Raw genomic sequence first — 12,644 nt, 5'->3', positions numbered from 1 at the left:
GTGGCTGCCCCCATACAGTGTAACGTCTCCTTGTGGCTGCCCCCATACAGTATAACGTCTCCTTGTGGCTGCCCCCATACAGTATAACGTCTCCTTGTGGCCGCCCCATACAGTATAATGTCTCCTTGTAGCTGCCCCCATAAAGTATAATGTCTCCTTGTGGCTGCCCCCATACAGTGTAACGTCTCCTTGTGGCTGCCCCCATACAGTATAACGTCTCCTTGTGGCCGCCCCATACAGTGTAATGTCTCCTTGTGGCTGCCCCCATACAGTATAACGTCTCCTTGTGGCCGCCCCATACAGTATAACGTCTCCTTGTGGCCGCCCCATACAGTGTAACGTCTCCTTGTGGCTGCCCCCATACAGTATAACGTCTCCTTGTGGCCCCCATACAGTGTAACGTCTCCTTGTGGCTGCCCCCATACTGTGTAACGTCTCCTTGTGGCTGCCCCCATACAGTATAATGTCTCCTTGTGGCCGCCCCATACAGTATAACGTCTCCTTGTGGCTGCCCCCATACAGTGTAACGTCTCCTTGTGGCTGCCCCCATACAGTATAACGTCTCCTTGTGGCTGCCCCATACAGTATAACGTCTCCTTGTGGCTGCCCCCATACAGTATAACGTCTCCTTGTGGCTGCCCCCCATACAGTATAACGTCTCCTTGTGGCCGCCCCCATACAGTATAACATCTCCTTGTGGCTGCCCCCCATACAGTATAACGTCTCCTTGTGGCCGCCCCCATACAGTATAATGTCTCCTTGTGGCCGCCCCATACAGTGTAACGTCTCCTTGTGGCCGCCCCATACAGTGTAACGTCTCCTTGTGGCCGTCCCATACAGTATAACGTCTCCTTGTGGCCGCCCCATACAGTGTAACGTCTCATTGTGACTGCCCCCATACAGTATGATATCTCCTTGTGGCTGCCCCATACAGTATAACGTCTCCTTGTGGCTGCCCCCATACAGTATAACGTCTCCTTGTGGCCGCCCCATACAGTGTAACGTCTCCTTGTGGCCGTCCCATACAGTGTAACGTCTCCTTGTGGCCGCCCCATACAGTGTAACGTCTCCTTGTGGCTGCCCCCATACAGTGTAACGTCTCCTTGTGGCTGCCCCCATACAGTATAATGTCTCCTTGTGGCCGCCCCATACAGTATAACGTCTCCTTGTGGCTGCCCCCATACAGTGTAACGTCTCCTTGTGGCTGCCCCCATACAGTATAACGTCTCCTTGTGGCTGCCCCCCATACAGTATAACGTCTCCTTGTGGCCGCCCCCATACAGTATAACATCTCCTTGTGGCTGCCCCCCATACAGTATAACGTCTCCTTGTGGCCGCCCCCATACAGTATAATGTCTCCTTGTGGCCGCCCCATACAGTGTAACGTCTCCTTGTGGCCGCCCCATACAGTGTAACGTCTCCTTGTGGCCGCCCCATACAGTGTAACGTCTCCTTGTGGCCGTCCCATACAGTATAACGTCTCCTTGTGGCCGCCCCATACAGTGTAACGTCTCATTGTGACTGCCCCCATACAGTATAATATCTCCTTGTGGCTGCCCCATACAGTATAACGTCTCCTTGTGGCTGCCCCCATACAGTATAACGTCTCCTTGTGGCTGCCCCATACAGTGTAACGTCTCCTTGTGGCCGTCCCATACAGTGTAACGTCTCCTTGTGGCCGCCCCATACAGTGTAACGTCTCCTTGTGGCCGCCCCCATACAGTATAACCTCTCCTTGTGGCCGCCCCATACAGTATAACATCTCCTTGTGGCCGCCCCATGCAGTATAACGTCTCCTTGTGGCCGCCCCCATACAGTGTAACGTCTCCTTGTGGCCGCCCCCATACAGTGTAACGTCTCCTTGTGGCCGCCCCATACAGTGTAACGTCTCCTTGTGGCCCCCATACAGTATAATAGTGGCTGCTTCCATACAGTATAACGTCTCCTTGTGGCTGCCCCCATACAGTATAACGTCTCCTTGTGGCTGCCCCATACAGTATAACATCTCCTTGTGGCTGCCCCATACAGTATAACATCTCCTTGTGGCTGCCCCCATACAGTATAACGTCTCCTTGTGGCTGCCCCCATACAGTATAACATCTCCTTGTGGCTGCCCCATACAGTATAACGTCTCCTTGTGGCTGCCCCATACAGTATAACGTCTCCTTGTGGCTGCCCCCCATACAGTATAATGTCTCCTTGGAATGTTATAGTTCTGTTTTTGGGCCTTTTGGTTGGTCAGTGGTCAGAAAATACATGTGTGTGTATTTTATTGTTAAAATTAGTATCGGTAATTGGTATCGGTGAGTACTTAAATAAAAGTATCGGTACTCGTACTCAGTCTTAAAAAAATGGTATCGGGACATCCCTACGCAAAACCCATACGGTCGTGTGAATGTAGCCTTAAACGTATGAAATTAACCTCCAACCTACGAGAAATCTACTGATTGTTGGTTGTCGCCCTATCGTTAATTGCTCGTACACTACTTGACAATCTTGCAGTTTGGCTCGGTTTAAATTTTTTTTTTATGATAATTGCCTCATATAAAGGTACCGTTACAAACAGTGGCCAGATTTACCAATCCTAAAGATGGCGTAAGCTTAGACAGGCTGTCTAGACCTACTATTGGCCTTTGAGACAGGATTTTCACCAGAATTGTGGCACAGTATTGGCGAGAAACAGTGCTCCTTAAGTTCTGTCCCTTTATGTCACATAGTTTTGCCCCGTTCACACTAGCGTTAGGGATTCCGTTATAGCTTTCTGTTATAACAGGGTTATAACAGAACATAACGGAATCCATAGGATGTAATGCATAATGGAAGCCTTTAAGAGGCATTCCGTTTTGCTCCGTCCGAATAGAAGTCTATGGGAAAACATAACGGATCCATCTGGGTTCCATTATGCAAGACGGAAAACAAAGTCCTGTCGACAGGAATTTGTTTTCCGTCTTGCATAACGGGAACCAGACGGATCTGTTTTGATTCCCATAGACTTCTATTAGGACAGAGAGCAAACAGAATGCCTTTTAACCGCCTCCGGACCGCCTAACACAGGGATACGTTCTGGCGGCGGTCGATTTGTTCCTCCTTCACGCATCGGCGCGTCATCTCGCGGGACGCGAGATTTCCTGTGACCGCGCGCACACAGGAGCGCACGTTCACAGGAACGGAAGGTAAACGAGTGGATCTACAGCCTGCCAGCGGCGATCATTCGCTGGCAGGCTGTAGATGCGATTTTTTTAACCCCAAAAAGGTATATTAGATGCTGTTTTGTTAACAGCGTCTAATATACCTGCTACCTGGTCCTCTGGTGGTCCCCTTTGCTTGGATCGACCACCAAAGGACACAGGCAGCTCTGTAAGTAGCACCAAACACCACTACACTACACCCCCCCTGTCACTTATTAACCCCTGATCACCCCATATTAGACTCCCTGATCACCCCCCTGTCATTGATCACCCCCCTGTAAGGCTCCATTCAGACGTCCGTATGTGTTTTGCAGATCCGCAGAATACATACGGACGTCTGAATGGAGCCTTACAGGGGGGTGATCAATGACAGGGGGGTGATCACACCATATAGACTCCCTGATCACCCCCCTGTCATTGATCACCCCCCTGTAAGGCTCCATTCAGACGTCCGTATGTGTGTCACACATGTGGTATCACCGTACTCAGGAGAAGTAGGGCAATGTGTTTTGGGGTGTATTTTTACATATACCCATACTGTGTGTGAGAAATATCTCTGTAAATGACAACTTTTTAATAATTTTTATACAAAGTTATCAATTTACAGAGATATTTATCTCACCCAGCATAGATATATGTAAAATACACCCCAAAACACATTGCCCTACTTCTCCTGAGTACCGTGATACCACATGTGTGACACTTTTTTGCAGCCTAGGTGCGTAAAGGGGCCAAAAGTCCAACGAGTACCTTTAGGCTTTACAGGGTTGCTCACAATTTAGCCCCGCCCAAAATGCCAGAACAGTAAACACACCCCACAAATGACCCCATTTCGGTAAGTAGACACCCCAAGGTATTCGCTGAGGGGCATATTGAGTCCATGAAAGATTGAACTTTTTGTCACAAGTTAGCGGAAAGGGAGACTTTGTGAGAAAAAAAAAGATTCTGCTAACTTGTGACAAAATAAAAAAAACTTCTATGAACTCGCCATGCCCCTCACGGAATACCTTGGGGTGTCTCCTTTCCAAAATGGGGTCACTTGGGTATTTATACTGCCCTGGCATTTTAGGGGCCCTAAAGCGTGAGAAGTCTGGAATCCAAATGCCTAAAAATGCCCTCCTAAAAGGTACTCATTGGAATTTGGGCCCCTTTGCGCACCTAGGCTGCAAAAATGTGTCACACATGTGGTATCGCCGTACTCAGGAGAAGTAGGGCAATGTGTTTTGGGGTGTCTTTTTACATATACCCATGCTGGGTGAGAGAAATATCTCTGTAAAATGACAACTTTGTATAAAAAAATGGGAAAAGTTGTCTTTTACAGAGATATTTATCTCACCCAGCATGGGTATATGTAAAAAGACACCCCAAAACACATTGCCCTACTTCTTCTGAGTACGGCGATACCACATGTGTGACACTTTTTTGCAGCCTAGGTGCGCAAAGGGGCCCAAATTCCAAAGAGTATCTTTACGATTTCACAGGGCATTTTTTACGCATTTGGATTCCAAACTACTTCTCACGCTTTAGGGCCCCTAAAATGCCAGGGCAGTATAAATACCCCACAAGTGACCCCATTTTGGAAAGAAGACACCCCAAGGTATTCCGTAAGGGGTATGGTGAGTTCATGTAAAAAAAAAAAAAAATTGTCACAAGTTAGTGGAATATGAGACTTTGTAAGAAATAAAAAATTTATATATATATATATATATATATATATATATATATAAAAAAATCATTTTCGGCTAACTTGTGACAAAAAATAAAAACTTCCATGAACTCACTATGCCCATCAGTGAATACCTTAGGGTGTCTACTTTCCGAAATGGGGTAATTTGTGGGGTGTTTCTACTGTCTGGGCATTGTAGAACCGCAGGAAACATGACAGGTGCTCAGAAAGTCAGAGCTGCTTCAAAATGCGGAAATTCACATTTTTGTACCATAGTTTGTAAATGCTATAACTTTTGCGCAAACCAATAAATATACACTTATTGCATTTTTTTTAATCAAAGACATGTAGAACAATACATTTTGAGAAAAATTTATATAGAAATGTATTTATAACAGAAAGTGAAAAATTTCATTTTTTGGCAAAAATTTCGGTCAATTTCGATTAATAACAAAAAAAGTAAAAATGTCAGCAGCAATGAAATACCACCAAATGAAAGCTCTATTAACGAGAAGAAAAGGAGGTAAAATTCATTTGGGTGGTAAGTTGTAGGACCGAGCAATAAACCGTGAAAGTAGTGTAGTGCAGAAGTGTAAAAAGTGGTCTGGTCATTAAGGGTGTTTAAGCTAGGGGAGCTGAGGTGGTTAAAGGCGTCCGTTTTACATTCCGTCATAATGCAAGTCTATGGGCAGCAAAACTGATCCGCCCTTCCGTCATATGGATTCTGTTATGTTCCGTTATAACCCTGTTATAACGGAAAGCCATAACGGAATCCCTAACGCTAGTGTGACCCCACCCTAAGCCCTGCCCATTTCCAACAAGTCAGCAAAAAGTGCAGAAACACTACTTGTGACAGAGCTATGGGCACACAATCACATAGCTACAGGCTAATTTCCTTTCTTGTCCCAGATAATAAAATGTAACTTTTAATGATTCTCTTAAAATGAAGTCAGAACGTCTATTAACTATTATAAGTGAGCTCCAAACACTGTGGGTTAAAACTAGCTGATGATCATTATTAGTGCCAGATCACTATGTTATTGAATTGCTTTGTTTTTAGACGGTGACTGGGAGTGCACTTCCCCACACCACCACTCTGATTGAAGTGCGCACTGGCACACACTGATCACTTATAGCATAGCGCGTATCTGTGTATTAATCAAACACTTGAAGGCACATAAACATAAGAGGTCAGCTAACTAAAACCTAAGACTGCCCCCCAACATGTTTCACCGGCTAATCTGGCTTCATCAGGGGTTTGGGCACACACATTAGTAAATCTGAACCACTGTGTGCAAAAAATAATTTCACAAAAATGCACCAAAAAAACTTGCCTATTCTTGTATTTTATATACTAGTAAAAATACATCAGATCTAAATTCATTTGTGCACTGACTGGGTAAAAGAAGACATTTTGTAGACCCTTACAGCCCAAATTCCCTCCAAAGCTTTTTACTTTTTTATTTTTGAATCTCTGTCTGCATCTATGCCAGGCACAAAGGTACAGTCATTGGGGCATTCTTGGAAAGCATATTGTTACGGCGAAAACTGTGACTGCAATAGATTTATGGGGACACCTGTGCTTGCAGTACACTGCTACTGCAGCATCTGTGGCTGTCATGAAGGGGATCTGTGACTTGCACATTGTTATGGGGGCATCAGTGGCTGACATATGGGATTCTGTGGATGACACACTGGTATGGGGGCATCTGTAGATGCCATACTGTCATGAAGGGATCTGCGGCTGGCGTAATGTCATGAAGGGATCTGCGGCTGGCGTACTGTCATGAAAGGATCTGCGGCTGGCGTACTGTCATGAAAGGATCTGCGGCGGGCGTACTGTCATGAAAGGATCTGCGGCTGGTGTACTGTCATGAAGGGATCTGTGGCTGGTGTACTGTCATGAAAGGATCTGCGGCTGGCGTACTGTCATGAAGGGATCTGCGGCTGGCGTACTGTCATGAAGGGATCTGCAGCTGGCGTACTGTCATGAAGGGATCTGCAGCTGGTATACTGTCATGAAGAGATCTGCGGCTGGCGTACTGTCATGAAGAGATCTGCGGCTGGCGTAGTCATGAAAGGATCTGCGGATGGGGTACTGTCATGAAGAGATCTGCGGCTGGCGTAGTCATGAAAGGATCTGCGGATGGGGTACTGTCATGAAGAGATCTGCGGCTGGCGTAGTCATGAAAGGATCTGCGGATGGGGTACTGTCATGAAGAGATCTGCGGCTGGCGTACTGTCATGAAGGGATCTGCGGCTGGCGTACTATCATGAAGGGATCTGCGGCTGGAGCACTGTCATGAAAGGATTTGCGGCCGGCGTACTGTCATGAAGGGATCTGCGGCTGGCGTAGTCATGAAAGGATCTGCGGTTGGTGTACTGTCATGAAGGGATCTGCGGCTGGCGTACTGTCATGAAGGGATTTGTGGCTGGCGTACTGTCATGAAGGGATCTGCGGCTGGTATACTGTCATGAAGGGATCTGCGGCTGGTGTACTGTCATGAAGGGATCTGCGGCTGGCGTACTGTCATGAAGGGATCTGCAGCTGGCGTACTGTCATGAAGGGATCTGTGGCTGGCGTACTGTCATGAAGGGATCTGCGGCTGGCGTACTTTCTTGAAGGGATCTGAGGCTGGCGTACTGTCATGAAGGGATCTGCAGCTGGTGTACTGTCATGAAGGGATCTGAGGCGGGCGTACTGTCATGAAAGGATTTGCGGGCGGCGTACTGTCACGAAGGGATCTCAGGCTGGCGTACTGTCATAAAGGGATCTGCGGCTGGGTACTGTCATGAAGGGATCTGTGGCTGGCGTACTGTCATGAAGGGATTTGTGGCTGGCATACTGTCATGAAGGGATCTGCGGCTGGTATACTGTCATGAAGGGATTTGTGGCTGGCGTACTGTCATGAAGGGATCTGCGGCTGGCGTACTGTCATGAAGGGATCTGTGGCTGGCGTACTGTCATGAGGGGATCTGTGGCTGGCGTACTGTCATAAAGGGATCTGCGGCTGGCGTACTGTCATGAAGGGATCTGCGGCTGGCGTACTGTCACGAAGGGATCTCAGGCTGGCGTACTGTCATAAAGGGATCTGCGGCTGGTGTACTGTCATGAAGGGATCTGCGGCTGGCGTATTGTCATAAAGGGATCTGCGGCTGGCGTACTGTCATGAAGGGATCTGTGGCTGGGTACTGTCATGAAGGGATCTGTGGCTGGCGTACTGTCATGAAGGGATTTGTGGCTGGCATACTGTCATGAAGGGATCTGCGGCTGGTATACTGTCATGAAGGGATTTGTGGCTGGCGTACTGTCATAAAGGGATCTGCGGCTGGGTACTGTCATGAAGGGATCTGTGGCTGGCGTACTGTCATGAAGGGATTTGTGGCTGGCATACTGTCATGAAGGGATCTGCGGCTGGTATACTGTCATGAAGGGATTTGTGGCTGGCGTACTGTCATGAAGGGATCTGCGGCTGGCGTACTGTCATGAAGGGATCTGTGGCTGGCGTACTGTCATGAGGGGATCTGTGGCTGGCGTACTGTCATAAAGGGATCTGCGGCTGGCGTACTGTCATGAAGGGATCTGCGGCTGGCGTACTGTCACGAAGGGATCTCAGGCTGGCGTACTGTCATAAAGGGATCTGTGGCTGGCGTACTGTCATAAAGGGATCTGCGGCTGGTGTACTGTCATGAAGGGATCTGCGGCTGGCGTATTGTCATAAAGGGATCTGCGGCTGGCGTACTGTCATGAAGGGATCTGTGGCTGGCGTACTGTCATGAAGGAAACGGTGGTTTGCATACTTTATGGGAGCATTTATGACTGAAAAACTGTTATGGGGGCATCCGTGACTTATGATCTGGTACTTTGGTGCCACAAATGAAAAGTGCATTCACATAAATCAGTTACATCTGACCAATTGTTTTGAAAGCAAATGTTGTGTGCACTAATCCAGATAGAAAACGCTACACTCTTCTATCTGCCAGTCGGCGTCCATGTAAAAACTAATGTGCTGCTTGCCAGAACAGATCTCACAGATCACCAGGGTTGCCAAGCGTCCAGAAATTTCTGGACATTCCGTAAAAATAGGTGACTTTTTTCCTGAGCCCAGGAAAATAATAGATGTGTCCATGATTTTTTTGAGGCTTCTGGTACTTGACTAGATTATTTTGGTGGTGATTACCATCTATTTGCAGCTCGCAGTCAGTGCTGGTAATGAGTTATTATCAGTATATTGAGCTATAGACATGGATTACTTATAATCTTTATCATTCAGTATGGTTTTCCAATTTGTCTGTAAAAAAAATGTTGTCTGTCCGTGATTTTGGGATAAGTCGTGCAGAAAAAAGAAAAATTCTGCTTGGCAGCCCTGCAGATCACCAGGTTTCCCTCAAGCGTATTGCACCACATCTGGGGAACACATCCTATGTAGTGTCATTTTTCTGCCCTTCTTCACAATAGGCCTTTGTAAAGGACCAGTCAGTGTCTCCCAAGTTTCAAGGGGCTGCTGACAGACAATAGAAAGCATGCCAGTGCATCCAGTACATGTACACAGCGTCGCGTCCCTTTACTAGTAAAGATGTTGTACCGCGTGGCATGCACGTGCACAGTAATGTACTCCAGGACAGTCCCGTCCTCTTTGTATTTTATGGTTCCACTTCTTTTCTTGCCAGTTTTAAAAATGGCCTCCCAGAGTCCCAGCGCAGACGCCGCTGCCTTCTCTTTGCTGATTGGCCGGCTTCTCCAGCATGGCGGCGTACGCCGCTGCGTGCCGGGGGCGGGGCTAGAGGCTGCGTGCTGCTGATACAAGTAGCTGTGTAACTTTGGCGGGGCCCCTTTGGCTGCGTCACCTCAGGCTTTCTCTTTTTCGCGCGGGAAACGTCTCCGGTGACCTGTAGGGAGGCGCTGAGCGGTCCCTGATTCTGCTGCTCTTGGCCGTCTGGAAGAGGCGGCGGAAAGATGGCGAATAAAGAAAGTAAGCGGGGCCTGGCAGGGTGCTGACACCTTTTATAGTTCCGTGTGCTTCCCTCGCCGGGATAACGCCGTAGACCCGCCGTGTGACTGGGTTCCTGCTCGCTCGGTTCCGGTCCATCGTTATTATATCTGCCTTTGTGTTCTCCGGCGCCATTTATTTCTCCGCAGCATCCCCCATTGTTGTGTGCGGGGTCTGTACTGCGTGTCACTGAGCTCCTCCTCACCCGTGTGTACCGCACGTTATGATGGTGTGCATGAGGGCATAGTGAGCAGGGTCTGATCGGTGGGCACTACCCCTTCAGGGTGGCCCCTGCCGTGCTACAGTAAAGCACTGGCCGTCCTGACTCGGGGGCCCCATACAGTGATCCATCTATACACCTTAAATATGTGGTGCTAGGGAGAAAAACGTGGATGCTTTCCTCCTGGAACAGCGCCACACCTGCCCATGGGTTGTGTCTGGTATTGCAGCTTTGTCGGTCATGTCCTCAGTTTAGGGACTGGCTTTCTTGGTTGTTTCTGATGACATTGTGGTAAGGCTATTGGCGCAATCAGAACAGTAAGGATTTCTGCTGTGATTTGTCTGCTGCTTTACCCCCATACTGTACAGCTAATCCACGTGGAGACACCTGCCACGGCTCTGCACCCGGAGGGGTCGTGTCCCTTAGACGAGGACTGGAAACCCTCAGCTGAATGGCTGCACTGTCCTCAGTTGGCGGGTGGGAATCTGCTAACCAAATCCACCATGTAATACAGGGAAAATCACTGATTACAAGTGTCTGGGAGACCAGGCATTGGGGGTCTTGGAGCTGTAATATCTTCCTGGGCTCCCACCGCTCCAGCACTGCCAGTCCACCCTCGGCTGCAGAAGTGATATACCGTATACCGCTGCAGCAGTGTGTGATGTCACTTCTGTAGCCACAACAATATGGCACGGCCCGCCATGCCACCTGTCAGTAATATAGGGCACGGCCCGCCATGCCACCTGTCAGTAATATAGGGCACGGCCCGCCATGCCACCTGTCAGTAATATATGGTCGGCTATTGGTCAATCTTGCATCCACATTTATTACCTACTAAAATTATATACCAAACATCATAATCTATATAAAAATAAACATAATAGTGTATAGTCCCGCTCCCTCTTTAAAGGGTTTCTACCACTTCGTTTTTACATATTTAGCTGTCAGACACTAGCGATCCGCTAGTGTCTGCTTTACCAAACCATCCTAATATAACAGCTTATTGTCCTGCCGTTTCGCTAAAAAACTAACTTATATCTATATGCTAATGAGCCTCTAGGTGCTATGGGGGCGTCATTAGCACCTAGTGGCTCGGTCTACCTTCACAAACTGCCGCCGCCCAGCGCGTCCCTCCAGCCCGCCCATCTCCTCCGGAATGCGATCCGCCCAGAGATGTCCCAGCACTTACCATTATTCCTGGGCGTCGCTCCGTTCGCCTGCTGTGCCCCATTACGGTCTCCTGCTCCATATACTAATTACTATCGGAGCAATGGGCAGGAGACATCAGCTTCTCTCCTGGGCGTTCCTTCTCCTTGCGCTGCGATTGTACAGCGCTACAGCCAGGGAGAAGGAATGCCCACATGATGCAGACCCACTGCGTCCTACCTACCTCCTCCGCTCCCCCGATGCCACCCTGTCTAACCCGCTCTCCGCCCCCGGTTAACTCCATGTAGAGGCGGCGGAGTGCCGAGAGTGCCCCGGATTACTGGGGGGCAGCCATGTGAGGGCAAATACCCAGGCGCCAGGACAAAATTCCTGATCGCCATGGCGACCTGGCGCCTTTTGTATTTCTCGAGCCCTGGGTTAGAGACCTTGCGGGTCATACAGAGTTTTAAACGTGAATTGTTAGGTCCAAATGTTACATATAATATGGGAACAAAACAATGTAAAATAACTAGACCCTATGGGAAAACTAACATGGTTGGTTATAGTTTGACTGTATAATCGCATTGTCTGCACATGGTGTATATAAGGAGATAAAGTATAGTCCGGTCCAGGTTTTAATTAATACCAATTGGGTATTATAGTCCAGTCCAGATTTTGAAAGCTACTTGGTCCCTGTATGGGAAATCATTTTCTGTCCCTCACTCTTACCATATTTCTAACCACTGAAGAAGAAACCTGGGTGGTTTTGAAACGCATTTCATCATTTGCACAGCAGTACATATGGAGCGCAAATTTTTCTAACAAGAAATAAATATCACAATTGATCGCAACTGAGAAGCAAAGTCGGTGCGGTAAAGTCGTTAACTGTCATGCGTCAGAAAACAGTGCCGGCACTAGTGCACATACAAACGAGGTAACGAACGCTCTGCAAGACAAGTGAAGTCCAAATCATTGAGTACAGCAGTGAACATAGAGCACAGCCATTGTATCATCTACAAAGTATATCAAATGCAGGCTGTAGAACCGTGTATCCTATATGGGATTGTTTCAGTGAACTGTAACTGGGAAACTTTTCGGTTACATTTGATAAACCCAGGGACTACAATAAGTGTATTCTAAAGCAATTAAGAACATTTCAGGGAAAAAGCTAGTCAACTGGATATTTTACCAGCTCCTCCTAATACTGCTGTGGAATAGAGTAGTGCATGAGCTCCGCACTACCTGTTTAACCCCTTCCCGACATGACGTGATAGTACGTCATGGCGGAAGGTGCGTTCCTGCATTTTGACGTACTATTACGTCATGGTGATCGGGCGGGCACCAGAGCAGTGCCTGCCCGATCACTGCAGGGGTCCCTGATAGTCAGGCCTCTGCTGTATCCGCCGGCATCGCTGTACAAGCCGATGCTGGCG

The 12,644-nt window shown here is 48.2% G+C and overlaps 1 protein-coding gene across 1 annotated transcript in view; it reads left to right on the top strand.

Annotated features, from left to right (window-relative positions):
* Positions 1 to 9,628: 9,628 nt before the first annotated feature.
* RBBP7 (RB binding protein 7, chromatin remodeling factor) overlaps positions 9,629 to 12,644 on the top strand; it is a 45,955-nt gene continuing 42,939 nt past the window's right edge. The window contains exon 1 of the mRNA XM_040424741.1: positions 9,629 to 9,827. Coding sequence (XP_040280675.1) covers positions 9,812 to 9,827 — 16 coding nt within the window. The 5' untranslated portion in view covers positions 9,629 to 9,811. The remainder of the gene's footprint in view (positions 9,828 to 12,644) is intronic.

Source organism: Bufo bufo, chromosome 3, assembly GCF_905171765.1.
Source record: "Bufo bufo chromosome 3, aBufBuf1.1, whole genome shotgun sequence".
Classification (NCBI taxonomy): domain Eukaryota; kingdom Metazoa; phylum Chordata; class Amphibia; order Anura; family Bufonidae; genus Bufo; species Bufo bufo.
Note: the sequence above shows the minus strand (reverse complement) of the source record. Positions and strands in the feature narration are given on the sequence as shown.